Below are 25,983 nucleotides of genomic sequence, written 5' to 3'. Positions count from 1 at the left end.
ATCAACTTCCAAAGAAGATTCACAGATTCTAAAAACAGCCCCACCGACTTTGAGCAATGACTTTGAGGATGAATGGGATACTGTGTGACATGCTCTGAAAGAAACACTACCTATTTCAAGTCATAAATTCTAGAATGCTTATTAAAAATCAATTTCAACACGTTATGGCTGTGCTTATCAAGGACATGAAAAGCATTCATTCACAAGACTGAGCTAGTATATGTCAATTACACCTCAATTAAAAAACACACACACACACACACACAAACAAAAGACTGAGCTACATGATACAAGATCAAAGACAGCTTTGCCAGAGCTCAGGCAGCTCTTGCATACTTCTTAGATCACTATACCGCACAGAGTTACAAGACAGTTGGCACTAAGCTGGTCACTAAAAAGCAACCAGACTAATAGTTTTCTAAGCATTAAATTTTTTTTTTCAAATAATTTCAAACAAGTCTGTTCTCTAGAAGCGTTGGATGTTAGTGAACTCAATCTATGAATAAGAAAAAATTGGAATGGAAATCAGCACATACCTGGAATCCTATTAAGTGTCACCCAGAAATGTTCATCGGGGCTGTAAGTATCTTTTGACCAGTGTAGTAGATCAATGGCCCTTTTGTCATGGAGGACAAAGTTGACAAACTCTCTGGTAAGGGCCACATAGGCAGTGCCAAAGTAGATGGTCAGCTGATGTGGAGGTGAGGTTTTCAAAATATTAGTATTTTTCACAAAGGAGCCATCTTTGCCTATATGCTCCCGGTGGACGAATTTAGTCCGCTTGATTGCGTGAGCTGGGGGCAGCACCCCTGGGGTAATGTTTTTCCCTTTAAAGCCTTTCAGATACCGAATTATCTCCTTGTTGGTTTTCAGGGGGAAGTCTTGCCCGCACGTGTTGATGGCGTACTTCCACGGCACCTTGGACGCCGCGAGGTCTTTTAGGCAGTTCAGGTCAGCCTGGAGCCTGGAGATCCCCCCATAGACCACTGGCTCCATCTTGGAAGCAACAAAAGCATTTGGGAAGCAGCTCAGTAACTGCCACACAGATTCCTTAAACTCAGCTGTGGCTTTCTCATCCACGTGAACGCAGTAGACATTTTGGGGCATATAGATAGCCCTGAAGAGCCTTTCAAAAGTATCAAAGTCCTTATGGATGACCATGACATAAGCCAAAGGAAAAGCAGCTTCTTCTTCCGACAGGGGGCTGGTGATGTAGTGATTTTGGATCAGGTAGTCCTTACACGGGACACTCCCCAAAGGTGATGGCAAGGTCTTTCCCCACAAAAAAGTGGACTTATCTTCTAAGGCGTTATGACAGGCATGTATTCTAAAATACCTGTGACTGGAGCTATTCAGCGTCCCGAAATTCTTTGACAGGTGTAACGGGCTATTATAAAATATCACAAAAATAACCCCACTGAACACAGTGAAAGCAAAAAAGCAGTACCTCCAAAAGTTCATTATTTTCACTTCCTTGGGGAAGGAATCTCTCTCCAGGGATTGAGAAATGACCAGTCCCTTAACCCGCAAGTGTGAAGAGGTTGAACCGCCTGTCTTCCCAGTCTTGAATTTCGGCAAGCTTCTCCAGAGGGCTTGAGTCCTTCAATCCTCATTTATTGTCCGCTCCAGCGTGGCGTCCATCCTCTGTGGCGCGGGCCGGACGAGAGATGCTGCCCTAGCTCGCACCGCTCTTCTCGGACCCCGGGTGCTGAATCCCGAGCAGCCAGCAGCGCGGCGCTCAGCCCAGCCCCGCTTCCGGGAAACCCTCCTCATATGCATACGAAATGCAAGTGGCGGATCTTAGCAAATTACGTTCTGGAAAGGACTGACGGGTCCTTTTCACTGGGGCTGAGTTTCCCTCGCCTCACCCCGCCCCCCTTCCTTCCCATCAACTTGGATCTGATCTCCCGGCTCTTCTGCAGCATTCTCCTCCTCGCCTTTTAGAGTAAGTGCTTCTACTTTTTCTGCTTCGCCCCCGCAAGCTGCCAGCCCGCCTTGCAAACCACAACATTTAAGACTTCTGCCCCTCGGCTTTATTCGTCTTCCCGTTTCTCTGCCCCTCTTTTGCATTTCAGTGTTATTTCTACCTCTGGGCACACAGACACAGAGAAGAAAAAAAAAATGCACTTGTAATGGGCGTAGGTAAAAGATTATCAACGGCCAAAGAGTCTGTGGCGAGCTGGGTTAAATCCGTTTCCAGTGGTGTTACATAGCATATACATGTTTGTGTAGGCTATGTATGGGAAGAGAGGAAAAAAGAATTACACTCTTGGGGCATGGGATGAGGGCAGAAGGAACCTAGCAGTGACTTGTAACATTAAAGGGTCGGTGTGGATGACATAAATGAAAGAAACACACTTTCGTTTGCACGCGAGAGGGAAAGGTGATAGTCATTGCTCCCAGAAAGTTGGTTCCCATTTTCACACAGAGCTTCAGATATCTTGAACTCCTGACATGGCAGTATCTACAATATGTGGAGTCACTTGCCACTGGTCTTTGGAAAAGTCTGACATCTTCCGATCTGAGGTCATTTCATACAAATCAAAGAAGTCTCTTTCCCACCCAGCCCCCTCTCTCCCACTTCCTTACTCTGAAGAAAGAACAAAGGCTTCAGGGCTGCTGCAAAATTCCTGGAAGTACCAGTCAGTGTAATTCAGGGGAGGCAGGACTGGACGCCCAGCAGGTCTGGTCACATTACAGAGCGGTCGTCATAGCTCACCTGTGCAGGTGCCTGGAGCACTCAGCAAATGTGGAGTGCGCTGTAGACTTAGGAGGGTGGTAAGGATGCTTCTGGGGGAAAGTAACTCGTCCAGCTAAAAAAAAAAAATCAATTGTGGCAGCCACAGTGGTAGCTGAAAGTGGCCTGCCCCCCTCTCAGCCTGCAGTCACCCAACCTTCCTACCTGTCTGGGCACCGTGTGGCCATTGGAGCAGTTGTCTCCGTTAGGAAAGTGTTTGGTGTATAACGCGGCAATCTCCCTGCCCCCCTTCCTATCCCACACCCCCCTTAGCTTACTATAATCCACGGAGCTAATGAATGACAACAGTGGCCTGGAGGTGACGGGTATTGATTTGGAAACAGACTCAAAGATCATCTAATACGACCCTTTATTTTACAGATGAGGAAATGGAAGGCAAGAAGAATATTTTTTTTCCAAAATCATTCAGCTGGACTGAAGCCAGAAACCTTCACTCTGCAGCTCCCTTGTCCAGATGCTGAAGCCGGTCTATTTGGCTTCAAATCGCCTCTGGTCAGTGACCAGCTGAGAGACCAGGCTGAAGTTACTTAACCTCTCTTAGCCCCAGTTCTTCCTCTGTGAGATGGAAAAATCACAGCGGTTCCCATTTCTCGCGGTTGTGAAGAACAGTAAATGAGATGACTCTTGTTGAGGGTTTGGGTATACGATCACGTGTTCAATACGCATTACCAGTTACTGTTGTCATTTCTCTTTTGAAAAATATCCAACATTTCTTACCGTGTGAATGAACTGATATTTTGACTTCTGTTCTTAGTAATGGAAAAGAGAAACATTTCCACTGGGTTGATTTATTCCCACTGAACACGAGGGGAGGTTAAATCCCATTCTTTTTCTTCCCCATCGCTAGCCCCCTTTGGCCCAGACAAAAAGTAGAAATACGGCTATGGGAAGGGAGGAACTGAACTGTCCGTTTGGATGCCTTCACTTCCCTTCATTCTAGTTAGAGCCACACCCTTTTCTGAAAAATACATCCTTGGTCAGACTTGTGGAGAGCAGGAGGGAAAGAGCCAAAGGGGGGAGGGGAGGCACGGGGCTCTCATCACAGATTCTGTGGGTTCTTCCTTCTTTTTGCCTTGAGCCTTGGCCCCACAAGAGGGAGCCCCGCTGGAATGCCCATCCAAAGCAAACCCAACAAATCTTTAATCATGATTTAGTCAAAGCAGATTGCAAATGGGGTGGGGAGTGGTGTGAGGTGATTTACAGTTCAAAACACCAGTATCCCAGAAACCCTTCTATAGTCTGTCCCGCCTTATTTACAGTGCTTTGGATGAACAACCTAACTTGAAAATGGGATGCCTGCTAAGCACTTAGCCCAGCGGGTAGGTTTGTTTTGCTTGGTATCTGGGGCAACTGAACAGGCATTTTCTTCTAGCAAATCACTGGGCGGGCTAAGCTATCAACTTCCAACCAGTACGTTATTTCTGCTCTGTTCACTCTAGCTGGCTTCACAAACTGAACACTGTCGTCATGTGGACATTTTGTATCACACTCCCTGCCTCTCTCTGTCCCAGGATAATCTTGAACATCACCAACAAGGAGACAGCACCCGGACAGCGGCTAACTGTGCATAATCCCCTCAGCTCAACATGGAAGCAAAAGGCGAGGCTCTGGGGGGCTTTCTGAGAACACTGTGGGATCTTTTTTCCCTCACAGGCCCGTAGTTCTCATGAACATTCTAGGAGCTCTGGGCCGCGAGAGGTAACCGCGAATGCTGGTGCGGTGGTCACAGGGGCAGGGGAGGAATCCGAGCCTGACTCCTTCCCACATGCTCATAGTTCTCCTTGACCTCAGATCGCTCCTCCCAGTTTAATTATCGCTACAGAATCAAGGTGATGCTTTTTGATGGGCCCCCTCAACTCTGCCAAGGGTACACCATTGGCTGTCAGTCTGACAACCCGAAAGACTTTGGCTGCACGGGAGATCCAGAAAGTAAACAAGATCTCCCAGCAACCAAAACAACGATCACAACGCCGCAGACTGGACTCACACACTGGAACGTACAGAGGACCGTAAATGAAAAAAGGAAGTGAAGCTGGTGGAGGAAGGGAAAGACAGGGCTAGTAAGTTCACGAGTGGCAGCGAACACTTGGCCAAGGTGTCATGGACACCTTGAGGGTGAGGGGAGGGTGGGGACTGCAGCGAAGAGCCTGGGTCCCACCTAAAGCAAGCAGCAGCTCCAGCTCAGCGCCAGCTATTAATGCCATGCTGGTCATAGGGCCAGTGCTGCCAACTCTTCAGATATTTTAAGAGAAGTGAGAAAGCTGAATTTTATATATATATATATATATAAATCCCAAACTCTTTAAATGTTACCAAGTCACTAACACATTTTGTAAGACACAAGTGCATGCATGCATATGCACCCCCAAAGACTGCATTTGGCCCTAAAGATGCCAGTTTATCATCTTTGCTTTAAGCATTAAAGGTCATGTACTTTGAATCCCCCTTGAGACTTAGCCTCTGGACTCTTTGTTTAGACACAATCGTAACAAACTGACTCGGAACTGAACAGATAAGAAGTCACAGATTAAAAGAGGGACGTAGCACTGGGGAACGGGGCACCCTCGTCAAGAGGTGGCAGACAGAGGATGAAGTAGGTTCCAGAAAAACTCCAGGAGCAGAGCAGTGCACGATCATTCAATAAAAGAATGGCTGGCATTCATACAGCTCGGTGACTATTTTATTACTGTCGATCAGGACCTCCAGTATTTGTAAATTATCAAATAAGTTAATGTCACCATGCAAGGGCTTGACAACCGTAAAGATCACTGCAAACATTGGGCAAACCAGACTTTCTTTGAAAACAAGCAGAGTACTAACATCTAGCAAATAGAAATATAAATGTATTTCTATATCTTATGCATACATGCTGCAGATGCTATTTAAAAAGTCATTTGTGGGGGCACCTGGGTGGCTCAGTGGGTTAAGCGTCTGCCTTCGGCTCAGGTCATGATCGCAGGATCCTGGGATCGAGCCCCGCATCGGTCTCCCTGCTCAGCGGGGTGTCTGCTTCTCCCTCTCCCTCTGTCACTCCCTCTGCTTGAGCTTTCTCTCTCTCTCTCTCAAATAAATAAAATCTTAAAAAAAAAAAGTCTTTTGTGAAATATGTTTATTCAGAATCTTTTTTTAATAAATCTTTTTCTACACAAAAGGGGAGGCTTTTGGTTAATAAACTCACAATTATGACAAAAATTTTTCCCTGAAAATATTAGGCAATTATGTTGACCACATGATCCTCTATCAGGCATCAGCATTTCTTTTATAAAGGGCCACGTAGTAAATATTTTAGGCTTGTGGGACTTTTGGTCTCTGATGCAACCACTGAGTGCTGTTACCACAGCATGAAAGTAGCCATAACCATATTGCCTGTGTCTTGCTAAATCTTAATTTATGGATACTGACAGCTCAAGTTCATGTAATTTCCATGACACCAAATCGTCTTCTTTTGATTTTTTTCCCCAACCATTTATTTTTTATTTTTTAATTTTTTTTAAAGATTTTATTTATTTATTTGAGAGAGAGAGAATGAGAGAGAGCGCATGAGAGGGGGGAGGGTCAGAGGGAGAAGCAGACCCCCCACCCAGCAGGGAGCCCGATGCGGGACTCGATGCCGGGACTCCAGGATCATGACCTGAGCCGAAGGCAGTCGCTTAACCAACTGAGCCACCCAGGCGCCCTTCCCCAACCATTTAAAAATGTAAAGTCACTCTTAGTTTGTGGACAGTACAGGAACGGGCCAGATTTAGCCCAGGGGCTGTCTGTAGTTTGCTGATCTCTGTTCTAGATTGCAATCGTGATCCTCCAGGCCCACATTTTGCAGTATTGGAGTCTTTGCCATCACCTAGAATTTCTGTATCTTTGCAGATAAAGGAATGTGAAATGAGGGCAAATAGTGATGTTGGTCATCCTTAGACCCGCATGGAGGCCCTTACACACACCGTCTGGGCTAGAGTGCAGGGCACTGGATTATATGACTCAGTGTCCTTCTTTTTCTAGAAAAGGGAGGTGCTAAGAAGACTGACCTCATAGGGTTTTAAAGAGACTTATTTATTTATTTATCTATTTTAAGATTTTATTTATTTATTTGATAGAGAGAGAGAGTGCGCGTGCACAAGCAGGGGGAGCGGCAGAGGGAGTAGGAGAAGCCGGCTCCCCACGGAGCAAGGAGCCCAAAGCGGGGCCTCGATGCAGGGCTCCATCCCAGGACCCTGGGATCATGACCTGAGCCAAAGGCAGTTGCTTAACCGACTGAACCGCCCAGGAGCCCTGGGTTCTAAAGAGATTTAAATAGGTCGGGACATAAAAAGAGCTTAGAACGATGCCTTGCACCGAAGAATGACTCAACACATCTTCAGGCATCTCTCTGATGGCAAACTTGGCTCACCTAGGAAACTACCTGCCCCATCTGCCTTCCTAGCTACGTTTAGTGAAGCAGAACAGCTGTGCTTGAGAGGTCATTCTGCCACCTAAAAGATCCCGAAGGATAGGCAGGAGCTCTCAAGGCCACTGTTATCATGGGTGGCATTGGCCCCTTCTGCCCTGTCCCCCTGCCTCAGGGTGGGGCAACTACTCTTCATTCCCAACTGCAGCCCCTTCAGACTCTTTTTTCAAACCACATCCAAATGGTTACCTCTTCAGAGTGCCAGCCTGCTGGTGGACCCCACAAAAAGGTTATAATAGAGACAAATACAACCCCATAAAAAGGTTATGATAGAGACAAATACACAGCACAGTGGGGAAGACTGAGGCTTTGGAGCAGGGTTTAAACAAGGCTCTGCTGGGGGGAGGTGTGGCTGGGTCGTCCAGTCGGTTAAGCAACAGACTCTTGGTTTCGGCTCAGGTCATGATCTCAGGGTCGTGAAATCGAGCCCGGCATCAGGCTCCACGCTCAGTGTGGAATCTGCTTGTGATTCTCTCTCCCTCTGCCCCTTCCACTTGTGCTCTCTCTCTAAAATACATAAATAAATCTTAAAAAAAAAAAAAATATCCAAGGCTCTGCTGTTTCCTACATGACCCTGAAAAAGTCTCTTGGGATCACTTTACCTTAGTTTCCCAATTTTTAAAAAAGGAGTAGTCTATCCAAGTGGTGGAAAGTAAATCTGGCTAAGAAGGCTTCTTCTGCATTTTCTCCACCTGCTATGCCACGCAGCACAACCTCATTCTTCTGGGGTCCCACTCCTTTTCCTATTTCCCTAGAAGTAGTATTCTTCGGGGAGCAAAGTTCTCTCCCTTCTGGGGTGAACTGCCCAGATTTAATTCTAATTGCCCACACAAAAACAAAAGTAAAAACCAAACACAAAACACAAACAAAAATTTTTATCTTTGGTTATATTCTGTTAAATTGCAAGAACAGAATAGGTGACTGTCTTTCTATGCAACTTTTCTAAATGTCTCCTTTGAGAAAAAAAAGATTGCAGATTCATGAAGAGAACTTGCATGTCCAAGGTCTGTCCAGATCTGGGATAGTCTTCTGCCACCTTTCTGACACCAACTACCTCCAAACTCCTCCATCTCCGTATTTTTGATCATCGAACTGACATTGCAAGGGGATAGTATTTCTATTAAGAGACAGTATTTTTTTTTAATTTGGCAGTTTCATTTATTAAATAAACCATAAACCTTTTACCAACAGATAGCATTACTCAGCAAGGCGATGGCTAATTTACAATCATTAATTGTACTGGAAGAGGGCTTGAAGCAAGCATCTCCACTTTTTTTTTTTTTAAGATATATTCACTGGGGTACTTAGGTGGCTCAGTCAGTTGAGCATTCCACTCTTCTGTTTTGGCTCAGGTCATGATCCTAGGGTCATGGGATTGAGCCCTGTGTCGGGATCTGCACTCAGCAGGGTGTCTGTTGGAGATTCTAAGAGACAGTATTTTATCATTCAGCAGCTGCCAGAGAACTGTATCTTGAAGATACTCCTTATCTTTTGAACATTTTCAAATAAGTGGAAGCAAAACCGTCTTAAAATAGAGATAAGCAGTGGCTCCCTCCAACTTCTACTTTTAATAGCCCTATTAAATTCTTGACTCGTGTTCAGTTTATTCAATCCACTCTCCTACTAACATCTTTCCCACAGAACCTGTCATTAACTTGAGTTTAGACAGTTTATTAGGGCAGAGGGCTTGGATCAATCCCAAAAAGCAGACACTTCTTCTTTCCTAGACGTTAAAATGCTGGAACAAATTTTTCTCCAAGATATGTCCTGTGTTTGCACTTCATTGAAGATCTTTGCATTTGATTTCTCCCACTGGTTAAAGTGGTTTTAGATTCAGATTTTATGTGTACTGATTTATCCTTTTAAATGACTTCCTTAAACTCTATCCTCTCTCCTCAAAAACAATGGAAAAATTGTTATAAATAGAGTAGGCTTGGCCCCAGTCTGCTTTGGTTAGGGCCCTCGTGACTGATAGTGCAGTTTCAATCACTACCCATCAACCAGTCTTCAGTATGATGAACCTGCATAACTGAGTGGTTTGATTATAACCTGTTTCCAGTTTATTGATCAGTGCTGTTCTATGGAACATAAATATCTTGATCCTGAGATGACCTGGGCATTGGGAAGTGAGTAGGAATGTGCTGGGGCAGCGCTTAGGGTAACCATCTGTCCAGTTTGCCCAAGATGGAGAAATTTCTGGGGAATGTAGGATTTTCAGTGTTAAAACTGGGAAAGTCCTGGGCACACCAGGATGAATTGGTAACCCTAGACACCAGCAGTCCTACCCACTCACAGCTGAGAGGTATTTACTTAGAGTATTCAGTAACTGATCAGTGTGTGGGGCATCTGGGTGGTTCAGTCGGTTAAGCCTCTGACTTTTGATTTCAGCTCAGGTCATGACCTCAAGGATGTGAGATCAAGGCCCCCCACCCTGCCCCATGCTGGGCGTGGAGCCTGATTAAGATTCTCTTCCCCTCTGCCCCTCCTCTCCCTCCCTCTCTCTCTCTCTCTCAAAAAAAAAAGAAAAGAAAAGAAAGGTTAAAAAAAAAAAAATACCAGGGGCACCTGGGTGGCTCAGTTAGTGAAGCATCTGACTCTTGATTTCAGCTCAGGTCATGATCTCAGGGTCATGAGATCAAGCCCCGCATTGGGCTCCTCACTCAGTGGGGCTCCATGCTCAGTGGGGAGTCTGCTGGAGATTCTTTCTCTCTGCCCTTCCCTCTGCTCGTGAGCTTGCACGTGCCCTCTTTCTCTCTCAAATAAATAAATCCTTAAAAAAAAAAAAACCGATCAGTGTGGAAGGGAAAGAAATGTTTAAGCCATTGATCTGGGTGGGGGAGCATGCAGACCATCAAAAGTCTGCAAACTGTAATGCATAAAAACTACATAACCCTTCCCTACATATCCCAAACCACTGAGGAATGGGGACAAAATGATTAGCATTTGTGGGATAGCTTCACAGTGAACCAAAAAGAACACACGTAAATTGTTCTACCTACACAGATGTTCCCCACTGGATATAAGAATGTCTTAATAACAACCTACATAATAAAGGGAGAACCCAAAAGGAAAATAACTGTTATTATAGTGTCAACGGATTCTGAAATCCCCTCCCCTCCACATCCCATGTGACTTGAGAGGTCTTCTTTCTGTTAACACAAGACTAATAGAAAAATATGGGGGTCTTATGAATGGAAACGCTTATTTTAACATTTGCAATAAATGAGGCAACAAAGCCAGAAAATGTTCACTTATTTACGGAGCAGCAGAGTCAACCAGCCATTTGAGCTCTCTGACTCTCATTTCCCAAATTTGTACAACCTTAGGATTGGAAGTAGACTCTCCCTCGGGCTTCTTTCAGCTCTAAATGCGGTGATTATTCTAAATTCTGCCCAGAATAAAGAGGAGGCTGTTTTTACAGGAAAACTGCACTGGGGAGTTTTGTTTGGATTCACTAAGTGCAGGGGAAAGTCCAAAATGTGGTAGGATAACTGACCCGTGATAAAATCAAGAAGACTTGGAGGCGGGTGGAGGGCAGTTAGCTCAGACAGACCAAAGTCCTGGGAGAGGAGAAGCCAGATGGGGGCGTGCAGCCTCTCCAAGAGACCACCGGACACCTAGCCAGGACTTCAGGGTCTAAGCTGCACAGTTTTCAGGTGGGATGTGGGAGAGCGTTTGGAGTCCCAGGCAGGAGGTCCTTCTTCTTGTAGTCCCAGGCAGGAGGTCCTTCTTCTTGTAGACCCCCAAGGAGCTCTGACTTGAAGCCAGAATTACAGATTTTCATGAAGGAGGAATCCTGTGAAGATTGGGGCTAAGGAAGGCGGTGGGGAAAGAGGAAGTGTCTAGAAGAGGGGACTTAGGATGGCAGGAAGCTAACTGCATTAGGATGATCTGAGTATCTTCAGTTTGCTTAAAAAAATAAAAAGGCAGTTTGGGGGCTCCTGGGTGGCTTAGACAGTTGAGAGTCCAACTCTTGATTTTGGCTCAGGTCATGATCTCAGGATGGTGGGATCAAGCCCTGCATTGGGCTCTGTGCTCAGTGGGGAGTCTGCTGGAGATTCTCTCTCTCCCTCTCCCTCTGCTCCTCCCCTGCTTGCATGCACACGGGCACTCATGCTCTCTCTCTCTCTCTTTAAAATAAATAAATCTATATAAAAATGGCAGTTTTACTCCCCAAATGTTCACAATTAAGTTCTGATCTTTTAAATCTGGCTGAAAAGAAAGATTATAGGGAATCAATATCATCCATCTATTCTCTGAAAACATGGCACTGACGTAGATACGGGATCAATATATTTTGGGGAAAACCTGACACTCATGGTTTTGTCCAGAAACATCTCAAGAAAGAATGTCAAATACTCTGCAGGTCGGAGGATGAGATAAAGACAGGCTTGTAAACAGCTCTGACATTGAGAAACCACACTAAGAAATGGTTAGTTAGGAAAGTAACTAATACATCTACTGCTTTGGATGTAATTTTCTAAGATTGCAAATTGTCTACTCTGAGTTTCAGAGAAAAAAAAAAAAAATCACCCAAGATCTTAACAAGGTCATTTCCCTAACCAACTGATGAGGTTTTTTTTCCATCAAAGAAGCAGCCTTATGGGGTGCCTGGGTGGCACAGTTGGTTGAATGTTCAACTCTTGGTTCGGCTCAGGTTGTGATCCCAGGGTCTGGGGATTGAGCCCTGCACTGGGCTCCCCACTCAGCTGGGAGTCTGCTTAAGACTCTCTCTGCCCCTCCCCACTGCATGCTCTCTCTCTCTCTCAAATAAATAAATAAATCTTTTTTTAAAAAGCAGCTTTATGAAAACCCAGGGGCCTCTACTGTTGGGCTGTTCTTTTTACTTCTTTGGTGCAGAATAAGGCACCGGTTTGGTAAACTCAAAGATGGAGACCTCAGATTGAAGCATAGTCTGGCTTGAACCCATACTGCTCCCAAAATAAGCTTGGCATTGGGAAGCATTCCCAAGGTGAGCAAGATGCTTTGGAAAAACTGAAGGAGAGAGACCAGTCCCATTGCTGTTTACCAGGAGCAGAAAGGACTTCAGGAAATGTCCCAGAAAGACTGCACATGGCTAGAAAATGCTGTCTTAAGTTGATCCCTCAGAACGTTGCAAAGTAATCTAGGTTGTGTGTGTGTGTGTGTGTGTGTGTGTGTGTGTGTGTGAGATGATGGGGGTGGGGGTGGAGGGGATGATTTGCAGCTGACTGAGCAGCAGGGCTGAGCGGCATATTAAAAATTATTTCTATTTCGAAAGAACAACACTGGAATTATCACAATCCTGGATTTCAAGATATACTACAAAGCTACAGTAACCAAAACAGTATGGTACTGGCACAAAAATAGACACATAGATCAATGGAACAGAGTAGAGTGTCAGAAATAAACCCACACTTATATGGTCAATTAATCCATGACTAAGGAGGCAATAATATACAACGGGGGAAAAGGTAGTCTCTACAACAAGTGGTGTTGGGAAAACTGGACAGCTACATGCAGAAGAATGAAATTGGCTTTCTTACACCATATACAAAAATAAACTCAAAATGGATTAAAGACCTATATGTGAGGCCTGAAATGGTAAAATTCCTAGAATAAAACATATTTCTTTGACATCAGCTGTAGAAACATTTTTTCTAGCTATGTCTCTTCAAATGAGAAACAAAAACAAAATTAAATAACTGGGACTACACCAAAATAATTTTGCACAGTGCAGGAAAGCAGCAAAAGACAACCTACTGAAAGGGAGAAGATAATTGCAAATGATATATCTGATAAGGGTTAATATCCAAAGTATACAAAGAACACATAAACTCATCACCAAAAAATCCTATCTGATTAAAAAATGGGCAGAGGACCTGAACAGACATTTTTCCAAAGAAAAAATACAGATGAACAATAGACACATGAAAAGATGCCCAACATCACTCATCATCAGGGAAATGCAAATCAAAACCACAATGAGATATCACCTCAGACCCATCAGAATGGCTAAAATAAAAAACATAAGAAATAACAAGTGTTGGTGAGGATGTGGAGAAAGGGAACCCTCGTGCACTGTCGGTGGGAATGCAAGCTGGTGCAGCCACTGTGGAAAACAGTATGGAGGAGCCTCAAAAAATTAAAAATAGACTTCCATACGATCCAGTAATTCCACACTGGGTATTTACCCAAAGAAAAAAAAACCACTAATTTGAAAAGAAAGACATATGCACCCTTATGTTTATTCCAGCATTATTTACAATAACCAAGATACAGACGCAATCCAAGTGTCCATCTATAGATGAATGGATAAAGATGTGGTATGTATATACAATGGGATATTACTCAGCCACAAGAAAGAGTGAAATCTTGCCATTTGTGACAATATGGATGGACCTACAGGGTATAAATCTAAGTGAAATAAGTCAGCCAGAGAAAGACAAATACCACAGGATTTCACTCACAAGTGGAATTTAAGGAGAAAAAAAAAAGTACAAAGAAAACAGAGACAAACAAAAACCCAGACTCTTAAATACAGAGAACAAACTGGTGGTTGCCAGAGGGAAGGTTTGGGGGGAAGGGGGAATGTTAATAGATCAAGGGGATTAAGAGTACACTTATCTTGATGAACACTGAGCAATGTATAGAATTGTTAAATCATTATATTGTACACCTGAAACTAATATAACACTGCATGACAATTATACCTGAATAAAAAATTATTTCCTTTTAAATCAATTCAGTAACTATTCTTATCCCACTGGATGCTCACTATGTTGGGCTGCCAAAAATATAAAAGACCCAAAAAGAGATTAGATAGTTCAGTCAGGGTAATATGATAGTCACATTCAAAATGTAGAGAAGATTACAAAATGACATGAAAGAGTTATGACAAAGGTTTACAAAGTGTATAATTGAAAAAAAGAATCAGGGGAAGCTTCCTAAATGAAAGCCATTGAATGCGGTCATATTAAAACCATTATTTAAATGTGAGAGATGGAGGAGAATGGCCCATGTAGAGAGAATGACCTGAAGAAGAAAAATGCCAAAGGCAGGAACACAAGGCACGGTGGTTTTTCTGGGAAAGCAGCAGTGGGAACTGACAATGAGGTGAGAGTTACTAGGAATATGCTGATAGGCAACATGCCACATTGAGATGTCTGTACAGAGTAATTTAATAAGCTGCAGGAACTCCTTAAAGCACTTGGGATTGAGAAGTTATTCTTAGAGCCATGCCTTCATGAGAAAAATATGTCAAGAGTGTTAGAATGGTTTGAAGAGAGAGACCTGGGCTAGAGAGTGCACTTGGGACGGGTCTAACGACTTATTAGAGTGGCGTGATGGGCTGGGGTTATAGTGCTAGCGATGGGAACAGGGCGGGTGATACTCGCTAGAAACCATCCCAGACAGAATGTACAGAATGTGCTGATTAGATATGGGGTGGAAAGCCATTGGCTAGCAGGAGAGAATGGAGGTGGCAGTCACAGAGATTCTCGAGAAGTGGGTTTGTGGGGAGTAGGGAGGTGGAAGGGGGAGCATGTCAGTGGGAGCCTCAGGAAGAGATAGCCAATAGATAGGTGGAAATGTCTGGGAGGGCCTGGGGGGCACGATGCAGGATTATGATTCATCAGTACCCAAGCAGTGATGAGCTGCAGACATAAATTAGAATCACCAAGGGAGAGAGAACATTAAGAGCCAAAAAAGCAAGCTGAGGAAAGACCCCAGGGGGATGCTTATTGAAAATTCAAATTTCCCTAATTCTGAATTTCTCTGAGAATAGTGACTCTAAAATCAACTATTAACGAAGTCTCAACTCAATAGTCGGTAACCAAGAGTAAGAAAAGAACAAAATTATCCATTTAAATACAAGTTTCTCAAAGAGGGATTATAAAAGCAATGCCCTTTAACACATTTGGCAACATGAGAGCTTTTACTGAATCATAGCTGAAAAAGTTAAAAATAGAACTACCCCATGATCCAGCAATTGCACTGCTAGGTATTTACCCAAAGAATACAAAAATACTAATTCAAAGGGTACATGCACCCCGATGTTTATAGCAGCATAATCTACAATGGCTAAAGTATGGAAATAGCCGAAGTGTCCACTGACTGATGCATGGATAAAGAAGAGGTAGTATCTATATATGATGGAATATTACTCAGCTATAAAAAGAAAAAAAAAATTTGCAATGGCATGGATGGAGTTAGAGTTAAGAGAAATAAGTCAGAGAAAGACAAATACCATATGATTTCATTCATAGGTGGAATTAAGAAACAAAACAAATGAGCAAAGGGAAAAAAAAAAAGAGAGAGAGAGGCAAACCAAGAAACAGACTCTTAACTCTAGAGAACAAACAGATGGTTAAGGGAGGGAATGGGGTGGAGGGGGGAGGGATGGGTGAAACAGGTGAAGGGGATTAAGGAGGGCACTTGTGATGAGCACCAGGTGATGTATGGAAGTGTTGAATGACTATATTGTACACCTGAAACTAATATTATACTGTATGTTAACTAACTGGAATTTAAATAAAACTTAAAAAGATAGGGGCGCCTGGGTGGCTCAGTCGTTGGGCGTCTGCCTTCGGCTCAGGTCATGATCCCAGAGTCCTGGGATCGAGCCCCGCATCGGGCTCCCTGCTCGGCGGGAAGCCTGCTTCTCCCTCTCCCACTCCCCCTGCTTGTGTTCCCTCTCTCGCTGTGTCTCTCTCTTCAAATAAATAAATAAAAAATAAAATCTTAAAAAAAAAGATAATGTACCTCTTCAAGTATGTAACAAATTAAAAATAAATCAATAAATAAAACTAGATAGTCCTCAAGAAAAAACATTTCCATGACAAAGTATTGTTCAAAGACTACTGGCTTTAGTCTTTGATAATTATCTCTTTGCCGCTCTTACCCTATCTGCCTTTCTAAGTAAAAATGATTTTTATTATTTATTTTATTTGAGTGAGAGAGCGAGAGAGAGCACGAGCCAGTGGGGGAGCGGGGTAGCGGGGGGAGGGACAGAGGGAGAGGGAGAAGCAGACTCCCTGCTGAGCAAGGAGCCTGACACTCAACTCGATCCCAGGACCCTGGGATCATGACCTGAGCTGAAGGCAGACGCTAACCGACTGAGCGACCCAGGTGCCCCTAAAAATGACTTCTAGAGAAGAATGATTCTATACATTCACTGTCGGGAGGACAGAGAACACTGGATTAGCCCCAAAACAATCTGAATTCATGTTCTGAGTTTGCTGATTACTAGCCGTTCAATAAATTCAAGACATATTGAGAGAAAGATATGCATCCTACAGGGAGTTTAGGTTGCCAGGTCAGTGTATAAAGGGGAAACAACATACAGTCAAAATTCCCTTGGAGAAATCCCTTGGGAATGTGCCACATTAAGATGACAGGGAGTCTCCATAATTCTAACATGACCGATTTTCCCTTTAATCTTGGTCCAGATGGTGGTTTCTTCTAACAAGCACCAGATGAAGAAGTTGGCTCTAGTTGAGGAGCTATCTTATGAGATATACACAGTATCTTTAACATTAGGGAGCCATGGGAACCAAGGCCCATCATGGGAATAAGCAGAATCCACCTCATGTTCACTCTCCAGACAAATTGGGTAGAATGGAGGGCAGGGTGGGATGGCCAAATTTACACATTGTATGTGCATGCACGCACTCGCATGTGTGTGTGTGTTTGTGTGTATGTGTGAATACAGTTGAGTTTATGCAAGTTAAATGAATGTAAGTTGAGACTCCATTGTATTGAGCATTGCTCATGTACCAGGGATTGTGCTAGGTATAAAGAAAACAAAAATTAGCAGGTGCAGTTTCTACCTTTGAAGCTCAGTCTAGAAGGCCACTGGGAACACAAACACAGCATTCCAAGACTATTAATAGTACAGTATGATACAGGAGAAGTGAGTCCACAGGAGTGGGAATTACGAAAGTCTTTTTAGAGAGTGACTATAAGCTGAATCTTAAAAGAAAGGCATATGTCAGTCAAATGAGGGAGAGGGAGGAAAAGTCCAGAGCGTCCTGTCAGGGGGACTGGCATGAGTCAAGGCAGGGAGGGTGGGAGTGGCACATTTGGGACTCACAAGTCCTCCAGTAGAGCTGGATTACAGTATGGGATGCGGTGTGTAGCAAGAAAAGGTGCTAGAAAGGCTAAGAGTGCCCTGTGCCCAGTGAAGGGCTGGGATGTTATTTTGGAGGTGATGAGGATGCACTGAAGGTCGTCAAGGAGAGAGATGACTGCATGATCAATTTTTATAAAGGTCATCCTGCCACTATGGAGAATGGGTTAAAGCAGGTGAGAATGGAGTCAGAGAAAACACAGTTGACCGTTGAACAATGCAAGGGTTAGGGGTGCCCACCCCTGTGCAGGAGAAAATCTGCATACAGCAGCAGCTGGTGTTGCTGGCTCGTGTCATCCCCGTGGCCGTCCCACGAGGGCCTTGCCCACCTCATCCCAGCTCCAACCCTCACCGTCCTGCTCCCCTGGGACCTTTGCAAGCCCCGCCCCTCCACCTGGCACCTTTTTCTCAAGGGCATGGCTGGCTCGTTCTCATTTAGGAGGAACAGCTCATGTGCTCCTTTCTCCAAGAAGGCTTCCCTGACCCACCCCATTTTGAAGCAGGTCCCTTTCTGGATCAGCCTGTCTTTCCTTCATAGCACTTACCATAATCTCTAATTATCTTATCTGTCTGCTTATTCTTATCTGTTCCCCATCTAGAACATACGCTCCACGAGGCCAGGGGCCTTCTTTGTCTCACTCGCTACGATATCCCCATACCTAGCATGGTACCTAGGTGCTCAATAAATATTTATTAAGTGAATATGCATTTTATAGGTGAAGACAACAAGAACAATAATAAAAATTAACACTTAAACAGGGGCTGGGCACTAGTCCAGTTCATTTAAGCCTCATATATTTGATATAAATGTTATTATTTTCCCTATCTTATAGATGGCAGGTAACCTGTCCGAGGTCACACAACTTGTAAATGGCAAAGCAGGGATCCAGAGCCGGGCAGTCTGGCTACATGCTTTCAATACCTTTGCTCTATTACTCCAAGCTGGTGCTTTTTTATTAAGTGTCGGGCCGCGTGGCTGGGGATGGAGGAACTAGGATTCCAACCTGGGTCTCTCCAAGTCTTGGAATCCAAGCTCCAGGGAAAGCCAGATCCACAGTGATGGGGCAGTGAGAGAGCGAGAGAGTGGGAATCCAGCCTGTGGGGCGGAGCTAAGAGAGGACCGTGTGGGATTCAAGGGCACACAAAGGTGAGGGTGTAGGCTGAGGTCTGAGTGTGCAGGATTTGATGTTCTCGTTGTACCCATTCTCTCCTTCGCTGTGCCTTCTACTTTTGGAGCAAGGCACATTACTCAACTGTTCCGATTCCATCTTCTCGTTGGTAAAATGTGGGTTTAAGTACTGACCGGACAAGATTCTTGTGAAGATTAAACTAAGATAAGGCAGACCCATTGGCAGATGTACAGTAAACAGTCCCCTCGTTTTTCCTGTACCTCCCACTCACAGGAAAAAGCCCAAGTTCCAGGAAAATGGGCTAACTATCCAGATGACATAAGGAACAAGAGAGAACACTCTTGGGTGAGGGTCCAGACATCTAACCATTCCACAAACTTTTTTTTTTTAAAAAGATTATTTATTTATTTATTTGATAGAGAGAGACACAGCGAGAGAGGGAACACAAGCAGGGGGAGTGGGAGAGGGAGAAGCAGGCTTCCTGCTGAGCAGGGAGCCCGATGCGGAGCTCGATCCCAGGACCCTGGGATCATGACCCGAGCTGAAGGCAGACGCTTAACGACTGAGCCACCCAGGTGCCCCTAACCATTCCACAAACTTAACAAGACCTACAATGAGCCAAGTTTTGTCTTTGGAACACTTGCACTTTTTACAATAATTAAATGAAGAATTCATCAAACTAGGTACATTTTAATCTAAATGTATAACACAAGTCTCCCCTCTCCTTCTAGATGTTTCTTTTTATTCTTACTTCTTGCTAGGTATATGAGGTATTTATCTTTGGACAAGTCACATATTTTAGTCTTCAAGTTTCTCATCTGCAAAATGGGAATGGTAGTCCTTTTATAGGGATCTTACAAGGATTAAAGATTATGTGTAAGTACTTTTGCAAAATAAGTACTCTCCAACCATAACAAAGGAATGTTATTAAAAATGTTTTTATGGGGGTGCCTGGCTGGCTCAGTTGGTAGAGCACGTGACTCTTTTATTTTTATTATTATTTTTTAAAGATTTTATTTATTTATTTAACAGAGAGAGACACAGTGAGAGAGGGAACACAAGCAGGGGGAGTGGGAGACGGAGAAGCAGGCTTCCGGCCAAGCGGGGAGCGCGATGCAGGGCTCGATCCCAGGACCCTTGGATCACGACCTGAGCCGAAGGCAGACGCTTAATGACTGAGCCAACCAGGCGCCCCTATTTTTATTATTTTTTAAAGATTTTATTTATTTATTTTTGAGAGAGAGAGAAAGAAAGAGGGAGAGCACAAGTGGGCTGGGGAGGGACAGAAGGAGAAGCAGACCCCCTGCTGAGCAGTCCTGATGCAGGACTCGATCCCAGGACCCTGGGATCATGACCTGAGCTGAAGGCAGACGCTTAACTGACTGAGCCACACAGGTGCCCTGAGCATGTGACTCTTGATCTCGGGGTTGTGGGTTCGAGCCCCACGTTGGGTGTAGAGCTTACTTAAAAATAAAATCTTAAAAAAATATGTTTTTATGAGGCAGAAGGGATATGCTTCTTGAGATCATGCCACTTCCACAAAACTAATTTAATTAGTATTCTCCAGATTACAATTGCTCAAGGGCTTAAAGTTTTAGATCTCAGCTAAATCTTGCCCTTCTAATACCAGGTGGAGATAATCATTAACACCCTGCCCTCAGGACAAGGAACGATTTTGCTGTGTCTAAGGAACCACCTTCCACCATAGTCTGCCCCCTTGGGAAAGTGACCAAAGAAAGGCTGGTCAACATTCTTCACCCCTGCGCCCCAGTTTGGTTAGGGATAGGGATCTGGAACAAGCAGGACCAATATGAGGACTCCCCTACACTGTTGCTGGAACTCTCAGGAAAAAGATTTTCTTGTCCCCCAGGAGTGCCAGGGGTCAGAACCACATACCCGGAGCTACTTCTGGCCATTTCTGACACCATGTGGGGAGAACCTGCCTGAATGGGGCCAACACAGAGAGAGAGAGAAGGTCACCAGCTCGTCCCAGTTTGCCAGGACTTTTCTGATGATAGCACTGAGAGTCCCATACCTAGGACCTCCCTTTAGCTCTGGGCAAACAGAAACAGTTTTTCACCTCCTAGAGAGACCACCTGGCAAGAAAGAGTCCTGAATATATTGTTTCCACTCTCGATCCAGCTTTATTTGGAGCCTTTTGAGCATCTCATTTCTGTGACCCAGTGGGTTCTGGTGTCTATTTCAGGAACTTAGAGTTGTGTTTCTGCCATTTGCCACTTAAAGAGTCAGAGCACACTCCCAAAGAATGTGCACATATAAATAAAACTCGAAGTTAAAGAAGCAAAATAAATCGAAGTAGGAAACATGCTATTTTTAGATTTGAAAAATGCGGAAATGTGATCATGCAGTCACTTCTGAGGTTGAGATAATTTATTTGAAGTTGGGCTCTGAAAAAAAAAAACGTATACAAAATGGAAAAAGGAAGAGAGGCAAATGAAAACATTCTTATGGAAGAAAAAGCTCATGGCATGAGAAAGGTCAGAGTAATGCATGAGCAACAATTTAAAAGAACAAACTTACATAGTGAGGGGGGTTAAAAAAAAATAGCTGGGAAAAAAAGTAACAGCTTTGCTTTTCCATTGAAGATGGACAATTTGGTCAGGAATCTACCTGTAAAAAACAAGCCCAACAGCTGTTTCTGCAGATACTGATCAATTTCACAAGATTTAAAGCAAAAATCTAAATGGACTCTGGCTCTCCACCATGGGGCAGGGAGGCCAAAGACAGAGCTATAGGAATAACCAGAAAAGCTCGAGAACATGGTCTTTGGACTATGGCTAGGAGAACCTGGTGCTCTGTAGTGTCGGTCAGAGAAGTGTTGAAATCTGCGCTCCTGGAGGGTTTCCTCTGGGAATATGGCCAGAAGGGAGAGGTCTAGATAGTCTATCTCTGCAGGAGCCGCACAGAGTGGAATGACAGCCCCCTCTGTCTGGCTTCCCTTCCTGAAGAAGGATGAGAGACTGGGGCCTTTTTCCCCAAGGGACTCTTTCTGGCCTGTTTCGATACCATTTCTAATTCCAGTGCAGAATGGAAAAAGTCGAAGGGTTGAAAACCAAGAGTGAAATCATTTTCTCAATAGAAAGATAACATGGAAAAAAAAAAAAGCCAGTGAAGCTATGTGATTCGGGGCTACCTCTGTGAATATACTTTCCACTGAGTCTCACCAACTTTAAACTATTTTCACTTGGTTTTCTGATGTGATCTCATTAGAGGGAACTAGCCATTTTCGTGGTCCTGTTACTTTGGTGGGTGATTTGGGGAAACTGAAGTGCCCTGGCACGGTCTTTCTAACACAACCACTTTAATTGAGGATGGTAGGGGGAAGAGAGGAAGGAACTTTTGAGGGAGGAAAGGAGCAACACTATCTGTACTTGCACATTTTGCAAAAAAGATGTCAACACTGTACTTGCTGAAGGGCTTTTCCTCTTTTCACCTGACACTGAAAATAGAAGAGCTGGTATCATTCGAAGTTGTCTGGTAGCAAAGAACCAGATTCACACACTAAATCTTAAGTCACAAGGAATACTCAAGCTTAAAACCCGGGAGCTCCTTGAGTGTGTGACTGGATTTTACATTGCCTTTGAAGATGAAGACACCCAACATGGGCTAGAGCGTTTGATGATTTGGTTTTTTTAAAAATAACTTGCAATTCAGGAAGACCCCACCTACAAGCAGGATATCCTTCTGCTTTCTCCCTGAACCAGGATGCCATCCAGCGTCTAAGAAAGGAGTCAAAGCCGCAGGAGATGTCATGCTATCCTGAAAAGCATCCCTTGCAGAATCAGACCTGAGGGATCACTGATTCTGGGCTGTGCTTGCCTTCCTCCCTGGGGGCTGCTCATGCTGGAGCTCTCACCTCTGAAGGAAATGGAATGCATTCGCCAAGGCTAATGGGCAACTGAGAATCCTGACTCACCAACATTGATTTCTACCTTCCTACAGATTCCTGATAGCTGCGTGCCAGGTGTTTATACGGTGCTGGGCAATGTGTCTTCTGCAAGGAAAGGCACAGGTAGAGACAAAGGGGGTCTTCTTACCTGGGCCCTCATTTGGTAGTTGGGGAGATTTGAGGTTCCAAGAGGTTATGTGATTTACATGGAGTGATAGGGTCACTCCGAGAGGGCAGAAGCCAGCAAGCGTACCACACCACAAACCTATAGCAAAAATGGTCTCCTCTCCTGGGCTTATCTACATAACCATCTTGGTCTCCCACCTTGTCTATTTGACTATGGCTGGAAAGGAGAAGGAGACTAAGGGGAAGAAAAAGAAAAAGGAGGGAGGTGAAAGATTCTTTTTTCCCTTGGTTTTCTTCTATTGATTTGACATTGAGAAGACTGATCGTCCCCTGTCACAGTAACCACAGACATTTAACACCAGCCCCAATCCACATTTTTCTTCTTTTAAAAAGTGATGATTCAGGCTTTTGTTAAGTTAACGAAATGCCCTCACCTCAAACCATATGTAAGGAACCACATACATAGTACTGACTTTTAATAAATCAAAAGGGAATAGTGAGAATAGAAAGGGACTACATATTTAAATATGAAAATCAGCCTTGACGTACCTAACGCTCCCAAATTATATGCCAATGATGGAACAGCAGACAAGAGGTGAAAAGATGGGGCCAGACAGAGAGGGGAGGTCAGGAGAGCCAAAGCTCACAGTAAGAGCAAACCCTATTCACCAGGCCAGTCGCCCTGGGATTCACAGACCAAACACGGTATTTTCCAGAGAATGTTGGCATGTTTATCGCCCAGCAGGCTCTGCCCTGCAGCCTGAGAGCACCGACCAGTGTTTCCAAGTTGGCAGCCCCCCAAAACCAGAACAATGATTGCTTTTCTCTTGCTATAATAATGCTGTTGAGTTCATCAGAGATCCATTTTGTATTTTTCATTGAGTCCAAAGCATGTGATTTCCTTCAGAAGAAATCCTATCAAGGTTTATGTAGTTTTAAAAATAACTGATCTGGTCCATTGGTAAAGATAGAAATGTTTTGTTGAGAGAAGAAGGAGCTGCTCCTAGAATCTCATTATTGATCTGAAGTAAAATGTTTAAAAAAAAAAAACCCAACTCTACACATGTGATATAGTATATGCATGAGTCCAAATATTTCTCAACTCACTGGGTCTTAGGGAGGCAACTATGGTGTAAAGCCTTATGCTTGGTCATTTATTCATTCATTTCATTACTCAATCATTTATCGAATTTATCGACCATTTACTATGTGTTCTAAGCATTGAGGATGCAGCTGTTAACAAGATAGAAAATGACCCCAACATCATGGCGCTAATAATATAGAGAAGGCCAAGAACAAACCCGTGAAAATAAGTAAATATGATTATTCCAAATTTAAAAAAATGATTATTCCAAATTCCTTTGAAAGAAAAACAGGGTGGACTGGTCAGCTCAGCCTCTGTGAGCTGTAACATCCGGCTGACGAGGAGCCTGTGCAGGTCTGGGGGTAGGAAGGAGAATGGCTGAGGCAAAGACCCTGAGGTAAGAGCAAGTCTGACAAATTTGGGGGAAAGCAAGAACACCACCGGGGACCAAGAAAGTAATGCCTATTGTGGTAAAGATTTAATAAGATGAACGCAAAAGAACACGATCGGTTTTAAAGCAATACCACTCAAAGGTATTACTTGGCCATGCTAGACCATGATTCTGCATCTGGAAAGGATTAGAGGGAGAACCATGGATTTCACTTTTCAACTTCTATGTCCACTAAAAAGGAGCAGGCTCTGGAGAAGCCTTTCCAAGTACAGCACGTTGACGTCATGTGAAACACAGAACCACACATACCTGGGATCCTATTGAGCGTCACCCAGAAATGTTCATCAGGGCTGAAAGTGTCTTTGGACCAGTGGAGCAAGTCAACAGCCCGTGGGTCGTGGAGGACAAAGTCGGTGAACTCTCTGGATAGAGCAACATAGGCAGAGCCAAAGTAAATGGTGAGGTTATGGGGAGGAGGTTGTTTCAGCGCTGTGGTTCTGATCACATAGGAAAGCTCTTTGCCCAGGTGCTCCCGGTGGACGTATTTAGTCCGTCCAATAGCGTGAGCTGGGGGCAGCACCCCCGGGGTAATGTTTTTCCCTTTAAAGCCTTTCAGATACCGAACTATCTCCTTGTTGGTTTTCAGGGGGAAGTCTTGCCCACACGTGTTGATGGCGTACTTCCACGGCACCTTGGATGCCACGAGGTCTTTGACGCAGTTCAGGTCAGCCTGGAGCCTGGAGATCCCCCCATAGACAACTGGCTCCATCTTGGAAGCCAGGAAAGCATTTGGGAAGCAGCTCAGTAATTGCTCCACTGAATCTTTAAATTCAACGGTCGCCTTTTCATCCACATGAACACAGTAGACATTCTGAGGCATGTAAATAGCTCTAAAGAGCCTTGCAAAGGTATCGAAATTGTGATGGATGGCCATCATATATGCCAAAGGAAATTCAGCTTCTTCTTTAGATAAAGGGGCCGTGATGTAGTGGCTTTGGGTCAGGTAATCCTTGCAAGAAGACTTCTCGTACATTATCAGTTTGTTTCTCCACAGGAAAGGCGTTTTGCCTCTGACAAAGGATGCGCAAACTTGAGTCAGCATCAAAGTGTCTGAGTTATTCAGCCTCTGGAAGCTTTGCTCTCCCCCAAAACTGAGCACGTAGAACACAATAAAAATGATTACGCAAGAAACAGAAACTATAAAGAGGTAACGCATGGAAGGCATGCCTCACAGAGGAGCAAGATTTCAAAGACGGGCAAGATCTGGAAGTCCTTCCCCAAACTTACTTTTTCCTTTGAGTTCTTAGTTTGGTACATACTCCAGTAATTCCTAACCTGAAGGAGACGCTGGGAATTGATTCCGTTTCATGCCGGGAGTCCAGCTGCTGGCTCCGTCCGTCCCCCGTGCTGATATTAGCAACTGGTCCCGCCTCGTTCTCTGCTTCTCAGAGGCCCTTTGTCCAAAGCCCCGCGGCAGGTTCCCGAAGCCCGGCCTTTTCCCTCCCTCTGCCTCCCTGTCCGCATCTGCTCGCTGTGGCCCCCGATCTCTCCGGCAACTCCTTTCCGCTGCAGGATGAGCTTCTCAGATGTCTTTGAGTTCCCCCGCGTGTTTCCCCCACCCCCCATTCAGGGGATTAGCGCCGTGAAAGCCAAAGTTGAAATAATGTGTTCTGGCAGGCGTGCTGTTTCCTGCTAGTCACCCGCAGGCGGGGGCGCGCCCCCCCTCTGGCTGCTCATGGCAACACCTGGCCCCTCGGCCCTTCCAGTCCAATCCACGGGATGTAATGTGGCCTCCGTGTGCAAATGCTTTCATGAAAAACATGCTCTAATGACAAAAGTGACTGAAGAGACAAGATCTAAAAGAAAAAACAACAGCATACATCCCGGCTCCTTTGTCATGGTTTCGAGCCCTGCCCTACCCTTTACAAAAACAAGAGATTAAGGGACTCCCAGTCCTAGGGGACCTGAAAACGCAGGCTCCCTGGGGCCGTGACTTTGAGATCAGGTGCCAGCCCCTCTCCCCCGCCCTTATGGC

General features: G+C 44.5%; 1 protein-coding gene across 2 annotated transcripts in view; it reads right to left on the bottom strand.

The window, feature by feature from the left end:
• GCNT2 (glucosaminyl (N-acetyl) transferase 2 (I blood group)) overlaps positions 1-25,554 on the bottom strand; it is a 57,570-nt gene extending 32,016 nt beyond the window's left edge. Inside the window, exon 1 of one of the 2 annotated variants that reach the window (XM_032424852.1) lies at positions 24,258-25,554. In XM_032424852.1, coding sequence (XP_032280743.1) covers positions 24,258-25,173 — 916 coding nt within the window. In that variant the 5' untranslated portion in view covers positions 25,174-25,554. Of the gene's footprint in view, positions 1-536; positions 1,762-24,257 lie in introns of those variants that run through there. The other variant, XM_032424851.1, reaches the window with a different exon arrangement.
• Positions 25,555-25,983: the final 429 nt, after the last annotated feature.

The sequence above is a fragment of the Phoca vitulina genome, unplaced genomic scaffold (genome assembly GCF_004348235.1).
Source record: "Phoca vitulina isolate PV1807 unplaced genomic scaffold, GSC_HSeal_1.0 scaffold31, whole genome shotgun sequence".
Classification (NCBI taxonomy): Eukaryota; Metazoa; Chordata; class Mammalia; order Carnivora; family Phocidae; genus Phoca; species Phoca vitulina.
Note: the sequence above shows the minus strand (reverse complement) of the source record. Positions and strands in the feature narration are given on the sequence as shown.